Consider the following 20842-nt stretch of genomic DNA (forward strand, 5'->3'; position numbering starts at 1 on the left):
TTCCAAGACTTTTTTATTCTTGTTTTTCAAGAAATATAAACAAAAATTTACTTACATTTTCAATGTTTAAAAAATTTTTTGAAAATGTCTTGAATATTTCAATCAAGAAAAAAGTTGTTAGATCTTGGAAAAAATAACAAGACAGAGACTTGTTATTTCTTGTTAAAAATTTTATTTTAAGATGCAGAGGCTAAACTTTACTACTAATATTTTTTATTATGACTAATTCAAATCAGTTCTGACTCAAATAATTTTAAAATTTTATACAAAAAGTGCTAGCATTAGGTTATGGCCATAACCAAAACACTACTTTAAATACCTAACAGATTCATTAAAGAAACAAGATTTGAAAATTAAAGATTAATTTTATTTTTAAAATTAAAGTCTTAATTAATGAAATTAAATGATCAGATATGATAGATATGACTTAAATAAAATTTAAATCAATAAGGTATGATCAGCTTTAAATATTAAAAAAAAAAAAAAAAATTAAAATACTTAGTATTCAAATCCTTTAATTCAAAATTTAAAACATTTAAAAAGTTTTGAAATTACAATTATAATTTGTTTAAGTAACACAATGTGTAAAATAATGTGCTTTTATGTGTTTTGTGGAAAACTTTTATGTGTTTTGTGGAAAGTTTTTATGTGTTTTGTGGAAAGCTTTTATGTGTTTGTGGAAGGCTTTCTATTTTTATTACATCAAGCTTTGGATTGGTCAAAAAATAAAATAAAAATTTTGTTAAGTTAAAAGAAAAAACTTCAGTAAACTGCAATAAAGAAACTTTTATTTTCATTTTTAACACAATAAAAGAGTAATAACACACAGCAAAACAGATAGAAAACACGCAGTGAAAAAGATTAATAATACACAGCAAAAAAGATTAAAAACACACAACAAAAATAACACCAAAATCTTTTTTGTTAGTGCTATTCTTGCTGTGTTTTTAATCTTAAAATTAAGATTTTTTTTTTGCTGTATTATGTTTATTTTGTTTTTATTATGATGATTAATTTGCTGCTATTATTATATTTGTATTATTAACTTTACATTTAAAAACATTTTTAAAAAAATCAATTATTTGGAGTATTATGCACATGGAGAATTATTTGTTATGATTTTAATTGGTTAACTTAAGAAACAAGATTTTGATTTGATAACCTAATTGATTAACTTTAAGAACCATAAATCCTTTTGGATTCTAAAGTAACCTAAAACAACTGCAGTTATTTCTTTTGGATTCAAACCTAAAATAACTGCACTTATTTCTTTTTCCAATGTACTTCTTCAAAGATTGTTGCCACTAATTATTGAACACATTATTTGTTCAATTATTTTTTGACATGAGAGTAAAGCTATTACAAAATTGTTTGAGTTTCCAGAAATAATAAAATTGAAAGCTATTACAAAATTGTTTGAGTTTCCAGAAAATAAAATTGATTTTTCATTTTTTTCTTCAATTTTTTTAATGCAGAATTTATCATAATAAATTCTGCATTCTAACAGTGTTGTAAAAATTTTATCATTTGATATTGACATTTTAAATAACACTTTTTTATTACATTCTCAATAGAAAAATTTAATATTTAAAAAATTTAGTCTTTGATTCAGGCTGATAATCAAAGACTAAATTTGCTTAATCCTGTAATAGTTTTCTGGAGGGTTCTCTGAATAGCAACCAGAATTTGTTTCCTATCACTGCTGTCTCAGCCATTTCTTGTGTAAGTAAATATTTTGCTTGGTGGTGATTGGACTTCATTCCCAATAGTCAAATCAACAATGCCAAGAAAAATTTTCAAAAAGCCACCACCTACATCAACTCCAAGCTTGACGAAGTAATCAAAAAACTATTTCTGGTTGTGGAGGAACTCTTCAATCAGATTTGACAGACTGTTGCAATAAACCACAAGGTGATTTCTTTTGCTTTCACTTTAATTGATGGCACTATTACATGAGGTTTGTGTGAAAAAATTATATATTTGTTTCCCAATATTGTGAGATTTAAAGGCAAAATTCAGCTCTTTAATTTCTAACTTTTATAGTTAGTTGATTATTGAGGCTAATTTAATGATACATAATTGGAAAAACTTGTGTTGAGCTGGACTTAAACATCAGTTAGTTGAAATTCTAAATTGCAGAAAAGTTTTTGAGCACTTGACTGTAAACAAAATTGTTATAAAATATATGAGGTAAACATTATGAAGATCTTTATGGCATAAAAAACAAACAAAATCAATTAAAAAACATACCTGGTGTTACTCTCAAAGGTTGTTGACCCTTTCATTATGAAATCTTGATAGTTTTTCCAAGTCTTGCATCCTTTTGCATCATCTTGCATGCTATCAAGTCTGATGCTATTTATTCAGTTGCATCAATATCTTGTGTGGTAAGTGGCTTAAGATTTTTTTTTTGAGGGTAGATTCTTTGCATGGTTGTGGCAAGCACTTACCCAAAAGGGTCAGCACACCTCTTTTGTGCTCTTTCTTGGGATATTTCCTTGTTGGAACTTGTCCTATTTGACAAATCAAGCAATCACACCCTTGATCTTTTTTTTTCAGTTTGAATTCTGATTACAGAAAAAAACAGAAAAGAATAGCCAATGTGAGATCTTTCCCCTCATCCTTTCTGAGTAGGGCTAATTGATATGCCTCACAAATGCCTTATAGAATTCTTATTTCATAAATGTTAATGCTTAAATGATTCATTTGGACATTATTTTTTTCTGCTTGAGCTACTGTAAGATGATTTGTGCATTTTTTTATGCACAACATCTAGATAATCTATCTATTATCATTATAAGACCTAGCTTGATTTGTCATTATGAAACTTTTTAAAATTTGTTGATGTTAACTTAACAAAATATTTTGTAGTATATGAATGTAATATGAAGTTACTACTGGACGTTTTGAAAACCTTTTTTACTAATTTTCTGGGAAATTAACAAAAGTTTTAAATAATTTTTATGAAGTAAGAATTATATAAAACTTTTTTTTTTTTTTTTTTTTTTTTTTTTTTTTTAATTTTCATGGAAATTACACATTCTTATTTTTTATAAGTAAGTTATAAGTTGAATTTAAATGCTTGTGCCATTTCCCAGAAGAAAACTATTTAGCTAAACAACTTACTAATATAAAAAGTATAAATATAGGTAATTTTCCTGAAAATTGAAAAAGAAAAGTTATACTTTTTACTTCATAAAAAAATTTAACTTTTTTAATATGAAAATAATTGTGGACTTTAAATGCTGTCTTACATACAATAAATGAAAAATCAATTTTTTTTTTATCCAATGTAATAGTTAGTTTTAATTTTTATCAGTTTTGGAAACTGGAATGTGTGTACTCAAACCCTGTGTTTTAGAGTTTTAGAAATTAAATTCCAGGACATTTCCAAGACTTTTACTCCCATCTTCCAAAACATTGTAATATAATTGAATATATTAGAATATTGTCTGTATATATATATATATATATATATATATATATATATATATATATATATATATATATATATATATATATATATATATATATATATATATATATATATATATACACCAATTTTTGTTTTGCTTCCAATGAAAGATGATTTGAAGAAAAAAACAGTGCCACAGTCTGACTTATTTTTTCATCAATAGATTTGTATGTGTCAAATTTCTTTAGTAATTACAAGTCACTAAGTGCAGCATCCTCAGGAAGTGTGCATAAAAACCATGAAGATATATACAGGAGAGATGCAAATAATTTAAAAGACAAAAATACTTTCTGTTCTTTTGATGTATATTTTTGATTACATTTTGATATAGTAGAAGACTTTTGACAATTAATAAGCATGAGGAAAGGCACAAGGTGTGTTGAATTGTTTTCCCCTAGGAGGAATTTTACCAAGTAACAATCCTATTTTTAATAGCTCTCTTTGGTTGCTTCCCATCTATTTCCAGACATCTTGTCAAAAACATCACTTTATCTTTCAAGTATTCCAAAAGATCATCTTTCATCACTGAGGAATTGTCATTCTTCTTAGTTGACAAAATTCCATTGTTTTTTAAACCTTTTGAAAACCAAAACATCTGGACAATTGGTTAACTCAAAGCAGCATTTAAAAACATCAGACATTATGATTTCATGCATATGATGACAGCTGGCCAAATATAACAGTTCTTTTTCCAATACCTTTTCTATTAGTGTATAAGCACCTGTATGAATTACAATGTTACTAAAAAGGGGAATAAAGGAACATCCTTTATTCCCCATTCCATTAGACTTGCTAAAGAATCCCCAACCATAGCTGCTTCAGGCCCTTTTGATATTCTTGGAACATCAAGTAACATTTCAGTGTCTTCACCCATCACTAATATAGTTAAGCAATCAAATTTTTCATGAACAACATTTCCCATCACAGTATACAACAAGGGATATGTTTAGATTAAATTCTTGGTTATCCTTTTTTCAAATTTTTTCTTCTAGCTTTACAAAGGGTGCTAACTGATAGTTAAATCACCAATATCAATGTTAAATCGTCAATGTCATGTTCCAAAGAGGTAGCTAGAGCTGCAATAGTAAAAACAGCTTCTCTTGGTTCTGTCTAATGCTGCTGTAATTTCAGGTATCATTAGTTTAGCTATCTTTACATTCTTTGGTGCGTGCCCTTTATTTTCAGAATGTTTAGTACTCAACTTAATGCCTTCCAACTTGGAATCTTCTTCTTCACTTGCATCATCCTTAAAATGAATGTCACTAGTTTCATCTGGTTTTTTGAAGTTAGAGTAGCTTTTGTTTTTTTCTTTTTCTTTGGTTCTTCACTCAACTTCTTCTTCTTCTTTTTTTTCTTTTTTTTTTATTCTTGTCAAATTTTGATCTATTAATAACAAAAAAGATTGTCTTCCAGTTATCTGTGCTAATAAAATCTGTTTATCTTCATCTATGTCATCATTTACATGGGATTCTGATTTGCAAGTTACTCAGTTTGAGCAACCCCTAAACATGAACCAAAATGAGTGAATTTTGGTAGTTTTGTTTGTTTTGACATTTGACACCATAAAAAAGGTTTTATTATGAATATTTCAACAAACAAACAAAATTTTAGTAAGCAGTGTGAACCACCAATACATTACATACATATACATACATACATACATACATACATACATACATACATACATACATACATACATACATACATACATACATACATACATACATACATACATACCTACGTACGTACGTACGTACGTACATAAATTTCAGGATATTTTTCACAAAACACTGATTTTCAAGACACTTAAGAAAGTCCAGGACATCCTAGGACATTCCAGGACTGTGGACACCATGGTGTATGTATGCATGCGTGCAGAATGACTAAATATTCAGTGTATATATTTAGATGTTCTACATACTAATATGCACACAAACTTAATGTTTTCTTTATGTTTATTTGTACTTCTTTCTTTTAACTATATATTCAGCTCTGTTTTGTTTTGAAATAGAAACTAATTTCGCATTACAGCATAACCGGAACTTAATTTCGTTGCCATTTCTTTTTATTTATCTCCCTAAGAAGTGGCTAGCAATATTACTGATTTATTTTTGGCCATCGTGCATATACCATCCACTTCCTAGTGCATATTAAGTATTTTCATCAAACATCTATATTGCTGAGCAGTTATTTAACTGTAAATATATGATTCATAAAATCCATAACCTTTGAAATTAAAAAAGAAAAAACTCTTGTTAAGTAGATAAACGTTGGAAAGTAAGAATGTGAAACAATAAAGTTGACGAATGACTAATATTATAAAAAAAAGCTATTGTTCTGGTATACTAAATACCATTTTGTTATCTAAAAAACATTTGTTGTTATCGAGTTATTTTTTTTTTCTAGAATATAAAAATATGAATTAAAAATACTTGGTTGTTGCTTTTGTGCTTTATACCTAAACCTTTAACTTTACTATAACTTTTAATGTTGTTAATTTAACTGATGTGAGTGTTTTTAAAAGCAATAATATAATTTAACTTTATCACATATAAATCCTTTATAAACCGAGTTATTTATATAATCAATATATTATAAGTTTCTTTACAAGCTGTGTTATATTATTTATATTATTCACAAATTTATTCTGAATTATTGTTTTAACTATTAACAAAAATCGCTGATTTTTTTATCAGAGATATTAAACTCTTATTATAAAATTTGATTTTCCAACATGGTAATTTATGGTAATAATGCTGAACGTAAAAGTAATTTCAGAAACTTTTGTTGAACTTGTTTGTGTTTGCTTTAATAAAATGTAAATTTATAACAAACCTTCTTCTAAGAATAATTAAAATATTTATATGCTTCTAAGAATAATTGAAAATTTTTTTTTTTTCTTTTATTCAATGTTTAACAATTTGAATATTGAGATCAAATCCAAGTTAACAAAAGTTTAAAAAAACAGCATTTTGCAGAATAAAAAATACAGGATTATTATTTGAAAAAAAGAATAAATATTTAACAAAAGTTAATCATAATTGTTAACAACACAATATTTAGTTTTGCTAATATAAAGTAAGTAATCGCAATGAATATTTTATACCAATTATGCTATTTTTAAAAATTCTTTTAGATTGCTGTCAGTCCAGATTACTTTTATATATCTTTTTGCTTGGAACGATATTTCCCGACTTTAAAAACATGAAAAACACTTTATTCTCACAAATCAAAGCTTACAGAACTCAAAGCCATCCTACCAAGATAAATATTCTGTCGAACCAAAAAAATAACAAAAATCTAACACCAATAATAAATCAATCATTCATATGCATACAAGAATTGTTGAGGAAAAGAGAGGAATGTTAAAGGTGTTTATATAAAACATCATTTATAACACATTTTAGTTTAAAATATCATGAAAAAAGAAAACATCGTTGTAAGAGAAAATAAGGATTACTCAGATTGACTCGCATTCAATACTAAGATGTGAAGCAAAATCATAAAGTTTTCCCTCCACTATTATGAAAAACAAAATGATTTTTTTTTTTCCCAAATAAAATTATAGCAAGTGACAGACTATCTCTGTTTGTAAAACCATGACAATCAAAACACCTATCCACTATTAATAATATATTTGTGTGGCTCGCCGTAATCAATCCTAATTGTTTGAGTAGAATAAAAATGTTTGTAAAGTACGAAAAGTGTCTAAAGCAAAAAAAAAAAAAGAAAAGCTAAAAATAGTATATATAACACACTTGTTAACACTAACGCACATCGGATTTAATCTTGTTAAGAGGGAGATGAATTGGGAAATTCCGAGTAAAAAAGTAAAAGTACATTCTTGATAAAATAAACGATCTAGTTTACTTTCTCTTTATACTTAAATGACATTAAAAAGATTTTTTATAATGATTTATTAGTATTTAACAAGTATCCAATAACATTATCCAGCAACAAAATTTCAAAACTTCATCAACTTTGAAAACTCTAAATCAGAAAAAAAAAAAAAAAAAAGTTTATGTTAATTCTACTAAGAAGCTCTTAACGTCAGTGCCTAAGTTAAAGCCCCCAATTTTTGGAGGGGAGAAGGGAGGGGGAGGAGGGGGAGGAGGGGGAGGGCTCGGTTTACTGGCAAGAGATAAATTTTCAGTAATTTCTCAGAAACAAAAAAAACTCTTTTAAAAGTATATCTACTAGAACTCTTTTAAAAAACATATTAGTATTATTAGGTAAATAAGAATGCCTTGACAAGATTAATCAGAGCATTTTCATATAAAAACTTGCAATGCAGAAAAGGAACTCTTCAACTCTCTGCACTAAAATAACCTATTTCTACCCTTTTTTGATTTTTTCACCTAAACTAAAAAACTTCAGGTACTTAGAACTTTAAAACCACTTTAGTTATTCTCTTCATTTAGCAAACCATTCAAAACTGTATTTTAGTTATAATAATACTTTTGCTTTCATATTTGCAAACAGAAAAATGTTCTTAAATGCACAAGATTTTTTTCATTTAAAATCAAATTTTTATCTTAAATTAATGAGTTTTACAAATTAAAGATTCAGATTTTAACCTCAAGACCCCAAAAAACACGAAGAAAACATGTAGATATGGGTTAAACTTTTATCCTAATGTTTTGAACAGGTTAGTTTAATAATAACATTTCTAAAACTGAAAAAAAAAGTTGCAAAAAAATTAATATTTAAAGAGGTAAAATCTGTATAGATTTAATTTATTTGAACAACATCAAGTCTAATGACAATATACAAATGCACACAATATATACATAATACCAAGCAATGTCAAATACTGTTAAACATGTGGCACTGTGATGGAGCATCAGTAAAAATTACTCCAACAAATACATTACTTTTCCACTTGTCATGATAAAGAACTTTGCAACATCCCAAATCTTCAACAGTGAATCCTAATTGATTAAAGCGATCATCAGTTTCAAATAAAGTATCATTAGTATATTTACTATAAAATGCATGACCAGAAACTGGGTCAATGAAGTCAGCCCAATATCCACTTGAAATGATTTTTTGACAAATTAATTTTGCATTTTCAACAAACATGCAAATAAGAGCTTCTCTTTCTTTCTCTACTTCTTCTGACCATGCTGACATGTCATTGGCTGTGAGTTGCGTTATTGTGATTACAGTTAATTCAGAACTCTTTTCCTGAGATGAGAAGAGTTTCTCAAAACCTTTTATCAAAGTAAGGGGACATGCTTGGATTTTGCATTCAACTTTATCTGGAAAGTCAAATAAAATTTCTTTCAAAGAATCATCTTCTTGTTTAGAAACAAACTGAGTTAATAAATCATGTTTTCTTTGAGCTTCATTATTTAGGTCAAGAAGAATTGAAGCAAAACTCTGATACTTATTTTTTTCCGTTGATGTGCTGCTGCAAACAAGATTGTTTAAATCCACACCAACATGGCCAGGCATGGGAAAATTAGGATCATGTGATAAAAACGAAGTTACTGTAGAAAGTGAAAGGTCAGCTTTTTCTTTACTTGGTGGATTGACTGAAACCATACCTCGACTGACCAAGTTTAATTTGAACACAACATTATGCATACTTGGTGCATAATAAATAAACTTGGTGGTTTTACTCATTATCTTTGAAGCCATATTTTTTTATTATCACTAATAAAAATCTCTAAAGAAATAAAAATAATAATAATAACACAAATAACTGAGATATGAAATTAAGAAGAGCATTAAAGAAACACTTAATATGGCTTTAGGTAAATTTATAGCATATTATTAATACATCGGGATAGAAACACTAAAAAAACTTTGTGTTCCTTAATATTTTTTCAAACAAACAGACATGGCTGATATGAATTAGAAAAACCCAACCTAAAATATAATTAACTACTTGTACGTTGAAACTTATTAAATTGAGGATTTTGCCACACAAAGAAATTATTTATTGAATACGACGAAAATACGACACACAAAGAAAGTTGCATTTGTTTATTTTTTCCTAACCTCGTTTGGAGAATGAGAAAGGAGTCTTGAACAAAAATCGCAAAAACAAAAAGTTCAAAAAGCGGTAAAAAAAAATTTTTCCCGTAAAAAAACATTGTCAATTTAAATCACGAATAGTTTCAATTAACCACACAGCAAACCACAAGTAAATAACTGATCTTGTTCATACCTCTTAACAAGGCATTTGACTAGTCGGAAAGCTTGACACGGTTATCATGAAATCCAATATTGCCAACCTAGCTAACCCAAGAATGCCACTTATATGGGGTGATAGTGTATACATACCAGTGTCACCTTCTGCAAATTTTAAAATCTTTTAGGTACGTCTGCAGGAAGAAAATGACTTTGAAGTTACAAAAATGGAAAAAATTTACATTCTTTTTTGACATAGTAAAACTGCTATAAAATCCATACCATTAGTCATAGATCAATAAAATTTGGTGGCAAATCAGCCTATGCCAATACCAAGATTTGGGTAAAGTTTTATTCCAATCCCTGCAGTATAACAAAAGTTAGAGTAGTTTTAGTGTTGATTTTTTGTTAATTTTTTCACTAACAGTGCAAAACTTTTCTGATTATGGCCTATTACAAGCCCCCAGGCCATAATGTGGGTAACACATGTGCTATAGTTGAATATACCAACAACATTATAAAAGAAGGATTTTCATGTTCTTACCAAAATTTTTGGTTTAGGGGGTCAAAACTGTTGTTCTTGATTGAGCCCTATTTACAGCATATGCACCTTTTTCTATATAAAACCTTATATGATAGTGCTATTTGTGCCCCATAAGCATTCTTTTAACTAAACCACTACCTTAGAAGTTAGTTGAGACATTTTTACCAATTTTTTGATGAAAATTATAAAAAATCTTGACATTTTTTACTCTAGTAACTTTGCGCTTATTCTACACATGGATTTAGCCCTGAAGATTTGTGAGCAAAGCAAAGAAACGTGTCAAAAACCTTTTGCATGTGATTTTTAACTGGTCAACATGTATTGTGTGTTAAAAAACCCATTTCATACATAAAATCAGCTAAAAATGCCTAGAATTTCCTTAGTGCTTTGTTTTCAAAATCATTATCAAATGTACAAACTGTAAAGTTCAATAAATTTACACTAACAGTGAATTAATTTCTAAAATTTATTCAATTCTATTCATTTCTTGTGAAATCTTGACACTCTTTAATTTATTTAACATAACATTTAAAGCACTGGTCAGTTTATTATTCTTAAATGTACTTTGACATAAGATTGGCACAAGTTTTAACTTTTTTTTTTGAAATTGACTATAATTCATTACATAGGGTTACTTATGAGCTTAAATTCTCTTCTAACAAGTAATATTAATCCATTAAAATGAAGCTGAATGGATGAAAATTTTTGATAATTTTCTAAAGGAGTTTGCTATTCAAATCCACAAGACAACTGAACAGCCTTCTTTGTATTTATTGTTGGTTTTATCTCTCTTGTATCATGACCAATGCAGGTGAAAATCTTGAGTGCGGTCTCAACAGCTTGTTCACTGAATTGTCCTAAGGGCAATTATTTCAAGTTTACAAAGTACTTGATGTGGTGGAATACTGTGTGGATTTTGGGCGTGATGCTTCCAAGTTGGATTGCCAAATATGTGGCTTTAAATTGATCAATCTTGAAAGAAAAATCCTTTTCTAGTATATTTCTAAAACATGAATTCACAAGCAAATTAAACTTTTTTGAAAGCTTCAATGACAGCTCTGCAGGCAAGGTTCTTTGAGTCAATATCACACCAACAACAAGGAAGTATGCTTGAGTGTGTTTGAAGTCCACAAATAATGCTGGCAACTTTCATGTCACATGCAATAATCATGGATGAGTGACCAGACCTTTTGAGTATTAGAATGAGTTTCTGGCAAATCTTCAGAGACTGCCACAAGAATTTGTCTTTTCACACTTGCTGCTTTTGCTGCTCTGGAACTCAAAAGTCCAGAGCAGTAAAAGTCGAACTCACCGCCTTTGAGGTGGTGATTTCGATTTATCTTGTTCTGTGGAACTCTCAATAAATAACACTGACACAAAACTTTAAGAAACCTTTGCCTCCATCAATGCCTAATTTAACAAAGCAGCCACCTGGAGTTTCTCTATATTGAATGATTTGATTAACCAGAACAGACAAATCTTTGCAATGAACAACAACACGGGTTGTCACAACCATTGGAATCACTGGTTTTTAAGTCTGTAAAAGTAAAAAACTCCTTCAGTTGTTGACCAGCCATTTGAAAATTGGCATAAAAGTTGGGCTCAATCAACTTCCTGTCTGATGACTGATTAACAGTTTTCACTAATTTTTTGATCCCATTGTCAGAGAGGCCGGTGTTAATTTGTACATTGGTGAGGTCTTGGGTTGTCAATGTTGATGTGGCAGAATTTAATCTTGCTGCACTTGACCCTATAGAAAATTTGCATTCATTACCTCCAGCAAACAAAAATTACATCTTTTTTTAACTAATCACTAACAAAATTATAATATTGTAATTAATTTTTGCTGATACTGTACCTGGAGTAACAGGAAGTGGATGACCTCCAGATGCTTTTGCCAAACGAATTGTGGCTTTTGGCGATGCTACCTTATTTTCAATCACTTTGGATGCTATCTGTTCTGCAGCTTTGGCATCTAATGAAACCAATTTCTGTATATTTTCCCTGAACTTTAGCTGTGAACAATGATGTGGTAATCCCTTACCTAATGGGCTGAGGCAGGTACTGTATTTCACATCTGGCATTTGACTCACTTTCATTTTTTCACAAGGTTCACAAGGCTTTTTCTTGAAACCCAGACTGGCCAATTTTGCAAATCTAGCAGTCACAGACATGACTACGTGTTTTAGCTCTGACTCTGATAGATTTGAAATCAAACAACTTTGGCAAAGCAACATCCTTGCCTTCCTCTTTTCGTCTTCAGGCAGTTCTGCATGATTCACAAAGACCTTGAGGCACACAAAGTCACATATATTAAGATTTGTCTGGTAAATGCGACAAACTCTTTTAGCCTGAAAAACAGTCATCTGTTGGCCACATTTTTGGAGGCAGAGTATGCAGACACACTTTCTGTTCTGCTCATGGTTTCTTGCCTGATTTGGCATCTTAAGGAGTCAGTAGATTGTAGCTGTGTACCTAAACAAATTTAGCCATAATATGAAATTGAAGAACATGATTGACAAATATTAAGATTCCTGGCAATGTTATTTCATTATTAACATTACTAGCGGACTCTCTGTAATGTCATTGTAAGAGATGCCTTGATTTTTTTTGATTGGATTTCAAGATTATGATAATCTTTAGAATCCTGCCATCTTTAATAGTTTGAATTTAACACAATAACATATACGTCACATTGACTCAAGCAGGTGTATTTCAAATAAATAACATATTGCTGCAAGTAGAGCTACATATATACCTAAATCAATCCTATTACTTCAGCCTAACAATTTCTATATTATATAAATGAAATGCAAAATTTTTTACCACATACAACGATTTTCAAGTGAAAGGTTTAACAATTTTGGATATTTCTACAAACGTTTCATTTCAGCGCTACAAAAACAAAGTTTTGTTGTGATTTTAAGTTTTTATGATATGTACGTCACAGCGTACAAAACCAAACCAAAAATCATGTTAATCATGTACGCTCTTATTCACTTGATGATGGGTTGATATTGTTAATTCCTCTTTTGCAAAATCCTTTTTTTTTTCTAATCATTGTTAAAACAAAAATGGATCAAGACTAAAATTAAAACACTTAAAACTTTGAAATTAAATTTAAGTATATATATTGATAGAGAAGAAAAAAATAGTCATTTTAAGAATAATAAACTGACCAGTGCTTTAAATGTCATGTTAAATAAATTAAAGAGTGTCAAGATTTCACAAGAAATGAATAGAATTGAATAAATTTTAGAAATTAATTCACTGTTAGTGTAAATTTATTGAACTTTACAGTTTGTACATTTGATAATGATTTTGAAAACAAAGCACTAAGGAAATTCTAGGCATTTTTAGCTGATTTTATGTATGAAATGGGTTTTTTAACACACAATACATGTTGACCAGTTAAAAATCACATGCAAAAGGTTTTTGACACGTTTCTTTGCTTTGCTCACAAATCTTCAGGGCTAAATCCATGTGTAGAATAAGCGCAAAGTTACTAGAGTAAAAAATGTCAAGATTTTTTATAATTTTAATTTTTTAAATTTTTTATAATTTTCTTTACTTTGCTCACAAATCTTCAGGGCTAAATTTATGTGTAGAATAAGCGCAAAGTTACTAGCAGCGCCGGCCTTAGCTTTTTTGACAGGTTGGGCAAAACTTGTGAACGCGCCCCTAGGTATATATGGGTGGGTTGTTACCATTAACAACGAGACCAATGCTCTAAAATGATGAACAAGAGTGCTAAAGGGAATATATAGTTTAATGCAAAGAGATCCATATTGTGCATCAAGTTTCTTATTTAATTAATTTTTTATTAAAGTTATAAACTTAGACTTTTCATGATATGGGTTTATAGAAATGAGTGACTAAATAAATAGACAACGCAACGCTGCTTTTAAAATAACAAATGTTTTTATTAAACATAATAATCCTCTAACTATATAAACAAGAGTTATTAAATTTTAAAATGTAACTTTTCTAGCTTTTTTTGTCCACGAAATCTCTTATCAAACTAGAAAAATCTAAATTTTCATCTATTTCTTGCTCGATTGATAACATAGATAGAGAATTAAGTCGATCTTGCAACATGGTATTTCTTAAATATGTTTTGATTAACTTCAGTTTAGAAAAACTACGTTCTCCACTAGCAACAGTAACAGGTATTGTAAGAAGAATGCGCAGAACAATCCATGTATTTGAATAAAACTCTTGTAGACAATATTTTTAATAAAGTTCAGTACAAAAAGTGGTGTCATCTCTTTTGTATTTATTTCATTTTCAACATTGCTTAATTTATCTTTAACAAAAAACTGCACACTTATTAGTTCGTCGCATAGCAAAGCACCATCAATTTCTGATTTTGCATTTACAGTTAAATTTTCTTGTAATTGTTTACACAATTTTAAAAGTTCATTCTTGATGGGCAAATTATCCAAATTAAATAAAAAGCTCCATATACTTACATATTCATTAAGTTGTTCAAATCTTTCATTTATTGACGACAGACATGTATCTAATAAAGGGTTAAAAAATGTCACTTCAAGTTTCTTCTCGGGATTTTGAATTGGTTCGTCAGCAGCATTTTCATCATAATGACGTTTCACTCGTCGCACTCTTTTAAGCGGCTTAAATATTGGATCGATGTTTAAATCTTCAGCTAACTCTTTGGCATCAATCGTTGTTTGTTTAAAGCAAAACGTTCTGTAATTTTCCAAAAATGTCATGCATTTTTTCAACATTTCAGCGCACTGTATTATATCCATGTCTTTGGCTTGCATTGCTTTACTAACAACGTTTATTGGGAACAGTATATTGTACCATGCAATTAAAGAAACTAAGAAACTATAGTCTTTTAATTGTTCTGCTAATGTTTGCGCTTCGTGTGCAATATCGGGAGTTTTGGTTTCAGTTTCATATATAGTAATTAAAGCATCATGTACGCTGCTTATTTGGTATCGGATGGCTTTGAGGCTCTCAATTTTGGCTTCCCAACGAGTGTCGCATAATCGTTTAAGAGTGAAGTTTGTTGTATGACTAAGTAAAACATTCCAGCGTGAAGTTGATGCAGAAAATAATGTGAATAATCTTTGTATTATGCCAAAAACGTTAATTGGAATTTAGTGAAGACTGCGCTGCGTCACAAATAACCAAATTGAGAGAATGACTTCCACATGGAAGGTAAAAAGCCAAAGGATTCAAATCTAATATTCGCTTTTGTAGACCTATCTTTTTACCTTTCATATTTGCACCGTTATCGTAACCTTGCCCTCGACAAAAGCTTATATTCAGACCAAAATCTTTTAAAGCTCCAATTATGATTTCTGTTAAACCAAGACCTGTCGTGACGTTAACATTGAAAAAACCCAAGAAAGTGTTCATTTATTTGTATAGGATATTCTGATATATTTACAATTCTAATCGTAAGCGAGAGCTGTTCTTTGTGAGATACGTCAGGAGTGCAGTCAGCAATAATAGAATAATATGTACTTTTTAGAGCTTTGGATATAATTATGTTGGTTAATTTTGATGCCATTATATCTATCATTTCATTTTGAATGGTTGTTCCACAGTAATGATCAGAAATCTCTCCTTTAAGAGCTAGCGTGACGTGGTTTAACATGATAGGATCAAATTTAGCGAGTAATTGTACCAACCCTAAAAATTTGTCGTTATTAACTGTATACAATTTATCAGAAGAACCTCTGAAGGACATATTGTTTGTTGCCAAGTATAAAGTAATGTTCATCAATCGTTCAAGAACACTTCGCCACCTTAAACTCTCCTTTTCGATTTGCTTTTGTTCTTGTTTATCAATAGTTTCACCAGCTTTCATTCGTATTTCTGTCTCAATCCATAGTTGATAAGCATTTCTGTGTGACTTACTATTTTCGTGAATTTTTTAATGCTTCTATTAAATTCTTCCATTTATTGAATCCATTTCCGTTTAACTTTAAATTCATGTTGAAATCAAAAAGTTTGCAGCAAAAACAAAGTACCGCATCTTTAGAAACTGAGTACACAAGCCAACGTCGTGATATAACCTCACCATTTGAAAGTTTTCGGCTGTAATAAGCATTTGAAAAATGTCGTCTTTTATTACCGCGTGGATATGTGTCCAAATATTGCACCTATATTAATTACATAATCAACAAATTGAATGTTGCGATGAATTGGCCACAGTCTGAGTAATCGATTGCTGTTTCTTTGGTGCGATCATTTACATCACCATCTTGGCCATCATCATTTTCGTTATCGATATCTTTTTCATCGTAGTGAACATTTCCAACTAATACTATTCCGTCTTCTTTATCGCTGGTTGATGTATCACTAAATATATGCGCAACATTTTCTCCTTCCTTTATTTTATTACAATCACTATTTTCCGATGTAAAATAATTTTCAAGTTTTTTATAATTTTTCTTCAAATTATCAACTTTTTCTGCTTTACGTTTTCTGTATTGAGCACCAGATGGTTTCTTATTATTATGAGTTTTAAAAACATTTTTTTCTTTATTATGAGTACTCTCCATTGATTGCTGCTGACAGTTTCTATTTGTCTAAAATTTTGAAATAAAAAATTACTCGCAAGCTAATAATTCATAAACAATTTCCTTATTTATACTTACCTCCTTTTTATTACCGCAAAATTTGAAAACTTGACAAAAACTGAATTTGAATCACAAATACAACTTTAAATTTCTTCTACAAATTAATAAACAACCCGCTCGCAACTCGTACCGAAAATAACGTTTAAAATTCAAACTTTAAATAGATGGAACGCAAAATAATTGGCGCCGAGAAAGATACAAGTACAAAAATGAATTTAAGTCACAAAATATATGCTATGATTGAAACACTTTTTAGCAAAATTATTAATTTTGCATAAAGAATTTTTAACAGTGTAATAATACAATAAATAAATTATTTAAAGAAAATATTTTTATAAAAAAAACAAACATTCGAAAAAATTTAGGTAGACTTATTTTTTCTATTTATTATATTGTTGAAGTTTGCATACAACGTTTGGCGCCCCAGTTTCCTGGCGCCCTTGGGCGGCGCCCAGCCTTGCCCCCCTCTAAGGCCGGCACTGGTTACTAGAGTAAAAAATGTCAAGATTTTTTATAATTTTCATCAAAAAAATCGGTAAAAATGTCTCAACTAACTTCTAAGGTAGTGGTTTAGTTAAAAGAATGCTTATGGGGCACAAATAGCACTATCATTAAGGTTTTATATAGAAAAAGGTGCATATGCTGTAAATAGGGCTCAATCAAGAACAACAGTTTTGACCCCCTAAACCAAAAATTTTGGTAAGAACATGAAAATCCTTATTTTATAATGTTGTTGGTATATTCAACTATAGCACATGTGTTACCCACATTATGGCCTGGGGGCTTGTAATAGGCCATAATCAGAAAAGTTTTGCACTGTTAGTGAAAAAATTAACAAAAAATCAACACTAAAACTACTCTAACTTTTGTTATACTGCAGGGATTGGAATAAAACTTTACCCAAATCTTGGTATTGGCATAGGCTGATTTGCCACCAAATTTTATTGATCTATGACTAATGGTATGGATTTTATAGCAGTTTTACTATGTCAAAAAAGAATGTAAATTTTTTCCATTTTTGTAACTTCAAAGTCATTTTCTTCCTGCAGACGTACCTAAAAGATTTTAAAATTTGCAGAAGGTGACACTGGTATGTATACACTATCACCCCATATAAGTGGCATTCTTGGGTTAGCTAGGTTGGCAATATTGGATTTCATGATAACCGTGTTGAAAATAGATGCTATTTGTAATTTTGTGCAGATTTACATCAACACTATTTATAGTTTTAAAGACATAAAAATGTATCAAAAGAGAAAAAGAAAAAAGTTCTAGAAATCAAAGTATTATATACAAAGCGAAGATAACTTCATGTGGTAGGCCCAACCCATTAGACAAATTTATTTTTGTGTTATACGTTATATAATTCATTTTTACAATTAGCAACGTTTCGATGAGTATTCACTTTAATTCAAGATTTCAAATTTGAAAACCGTATTTAAATTTAATGAAACTGCAGCCAGCACTGTTTCTCTAAAGCTACTTTTAGTAATGCTCAAGATTAAAAACTGTCCTACACTTCTAAATCTGACAATAGTAAACTTACTAGAGCATCACACAGTAATTTGCTGTCTTCTGTTTGCATTTGTATGTTTTATGTCTCAACTGGACATCATTTTTTGGCACCTTATAACTGATCTAGTATCATAGCTAATGTTTATACATCTGGTATGAAGTGGTAAATGCAATTGTACACTTAAAACATCTGCATTTTTCTATATCTCCCCGAATTCTTGTACAACAGCTTGTGTTTGTCTTTCTTGTCTGTGTTCAGAGTTGCCACTGCCACTTGTTTGTTCTTCTTCTGATTCTGCCTATCCATCTTTAAGTTTCTTCCCTGTTAACTATATCCCAGCAAGCACAACCATAACCATCTGGAATGTCAAACGAAAACTGTACAGGATTTGGTCGCGGAATCTACACGGGACCCATATGGGCAGGATAAAAAAAAAACGAAAAATCTTCCGGCTGCTTTTTTCTTTTCCCCGTATTGACCCCAGACTCCTCCCGGATGCGTTTTAAATAGATATAATTATTGTTTTCATACTCTACTTTCAATCACAATTCGAAAAAATATGTAAGAGAATTAGGCTTAATGATACTAAGAATAGTTTAGCAAAACATATGCAAATTTCCCTAAACACAAAAATTCTAGAATCTTACACCTCATCTTATACAGTACTGATGTTCGCCCCTCAAAACTTCTTTTTTAAAGAATTAGAATCTGTTGTTGTCAATGACTTCTTTATATATTAGCTATTGGCAGTTTTTTAAATATAAAAATACACGTATATATTTCCTTGTATTTTCAATTTGCATATAAACATGCTAAAAACTTTTCCTTTACAACTTACATAAATAATCACTCTACTGGTCATTTAATTTATTTAAAATGAAATAAATAAACATTAAGTTTTAATGTTTATTTATAATGATTTTTTATAATTTACATTTTTTTAGAGTTTGTCAAATTATAAATAATCAAATTAAAAAAAAATCTATAAATTAAATCTATTTAAAACACATCCGGGAGAAATCTGAAAAGATTTTTCGTTTTTTTTTTTATTCTGCCCTTATGGTTCCCTTGTAGATCCCGCGGCCAAATCCCGTACGGTACACGTTTGACATCCCGTTTGTGTCCCGTATGGTTAATCAATATTTCTTCTTTTCCTCTTTTATTGAAATGTTTATTAAACTGCTTATAAAACTGCTTTTTGATAAAAGTATTTTTCAACCACAAAGTTCTCTCTCTTTTTAAAATTTTTCTTAAAACTTTCTCTTTAAAACTCTGTCTTCCTTTATTCTTCTCTTCTTCCAACCCTTCCGTACTCATCCGTCTATTTTTATTTTTTGGACTTTTATAGTTTTAGGTTTTTTTTCTGTTGCGATACCTATTCATCTTTAATTTATGTGGCAGGTTGATTTGTCTCCGCGTTTTCCCAGTTGTATTTAACTTTTCTTCTTACGCTTTAACACTTATTTATATGAAGAGTTGATGAGTCATCTTGTGTACGTTTTTTCTTTTATCGTTGTTTTTAACTTAGTTCTCCCTCTTCATAATATTTAGTGTTAATTTTGCATTAATTTAATTTTTTTGAACTTTTATTAGTTAGAGAGACAACTTTGAAAATTGAATCTTTTTTTTTGCAGTCTCAAAACTAAGGAATGCTAAATGAAGATTGTATTTTTTTGCAGTCTCAAAACTAAGGAATGCTAATGAAGATTGTATTTAGAAAACTTTAAGAGCTTTTTATTTTTTTTCACGTTTTCTTGTTGGAAAACATTTTATTTCAATGTATAAGCTTATTATTACGTAGAGGATTAATGACCCCACTATTTAAAACAAGACAAATTCAATAGAGCTATTGTTAACATTCTGTAGCTCTACAGAATGTTAACAACAATGCATCATTTTTTTTTTATTAAATTTAATTGATCAGTGTTACACTGTCGAGTAGCAGTAGCTGTCCACTACATTGGCGCCGAGTCCACGGGGGCAATAAGGGATGTGGCCCTCCCGGAAACTTATGCACCGAGGTGAGAGTATCTATTCGCGCTCGTGATAATCTGTGATAATATGTTATTAGTTTAATGCTGTAGCTGGTAGAAGCACCAGCAAGTGTGAATTGCACACTTTAACAACCTTTTTAAGTATCAATGCAAGTTTTCAAAAAATCTGTCATAAATGTTTTTGAATTCCTTCAAAGATTTTGCGTTGACGGCTTTTTCTGGGGAAGAACTATTTTTCTTTGTTTATTACTTGATTTCAACGTTGCGTAATCTATGGACGATCCTAAAAAAAAAACTATTCGAAAACTCGATTTTAAAAGAACACTGGATTTTCAAGGTTCATTTGTACGTGTCAAGCCAGGATTTTCCGAATTCCTGACTTGACACGTACAAATGACATAACTATGACAAAAACAAAAGTAAAACGTTCTATTTAATATGTCAAAGAAATGAAACTAACGTTTATTCAAAGTTTACCACAGAAGGATTTAATAATTGGAAAAAAGCCATCGAAAGATTTAATATGCATTAAAAATCAACAAATCACCGATAGAATAT

General features: G+C 29.7%; 2 protein-coding genes, 1 long non-coding RNA gene and 1 pseudogene across 3 annotated transcripts; all 4 read right to left on the minus strand.

Moving 5' to 3' along the window:
• Positions 1-3771: 3771 nt before the first annotated feature.
• On the minus strand, positions 3772-5538 carry LOC149885947 (uncharacterized). Its single transcript, XR_016454321.1, has 2 exons — positions 5397-5538; positions 3772-4977 (listed from the first exon to the last, which is right to left on the minus strand). It is a non-coding gene; the product is annotated as an uncharacterized LOC149885947 (long non-coding RNA).
• Positions 5539-7946: 2408 nt separating this feature from the next.
• LOC145184487 (cobalamin trafficking protein CblD-like) lies at positions 7947-9619 on the minus strand. The gene has a single exon (XM_080060176.2). It carries the CDS (start codon positions 9116-9118, stop codon positions 8282-8284), a length of 837 nt encoding a protein of 278 aa, XP_079916302.2. The 5' UTR covers positions 9119-9619; the 3' UTR covers positions 7947-8281.
• A 4172-nt stretch (positions 9620-13791) lies between these two features.
• On the minus strand, positions 13792-15151 carry LOC149885948 (uncharacterized). The gene is made up of 2 exons (XM_090094435.1): positions 14630-15151; positions 13792-13886 (listed from the first exon to the last, which is right to left on the minus strand). The coding sequence occupies exons 1-2, from the start codon at positions 14942-14944 to the stop codon at positions 13839-13841; spliced, it is 363 nt and encodes a 120-aa protein (XP_089950561.1). The 5' UTR covers positions 14945-15151; the 3' UTR covers positions 13792-13838.
• On the minus strand, positions 15125-16974 carry LOC149885949 (zinc finger MYM-type protein 1-like; annotated as a pseudogene).
• Positions 16975-20842: the final 3868 nt, after the last annotated feature.

The sequence above is a fragment of the Hydra viridissima genome, unplaced genomic scaffold (genome assembly GCF_058129835.1).
Source record: "Hydra viridissima isolate aposymbiotic clone 2 unplaced genomic scaffold, HvirCarnegie_v1 scaffold_7, whole genome shotgun sequence".
Classification (NCBI taxonomy): Eukaryota; Metazoa; Cnidaria; class Hydrozoa; order Anthoathecata; family Hydridae; genus Hydra; species Hydra viridissima.

Coding starts and splice junctions, on each gene's coding strand:
- LOC145184487 (XM_080060176.2), bottom strand. CDS start 9,118: ATGGCTTCAAAGATAATGAGTAAAACCACCAAGTTTATTTATTATGCA.
- LOC149885948 (XM_090094435.1), bottom strand. CDS start 14,944: ATGCAAGCCAAAGACATGGATATAATACAGTGCGCTGAAATGTTGAAA. Junction 13,887..14,629: donor TTGAACAACTTAATGAATAT/GTAAGTATATGG, acceptor TCATCATTTTAG/AGCATTGGTCTCGTTGTTAA.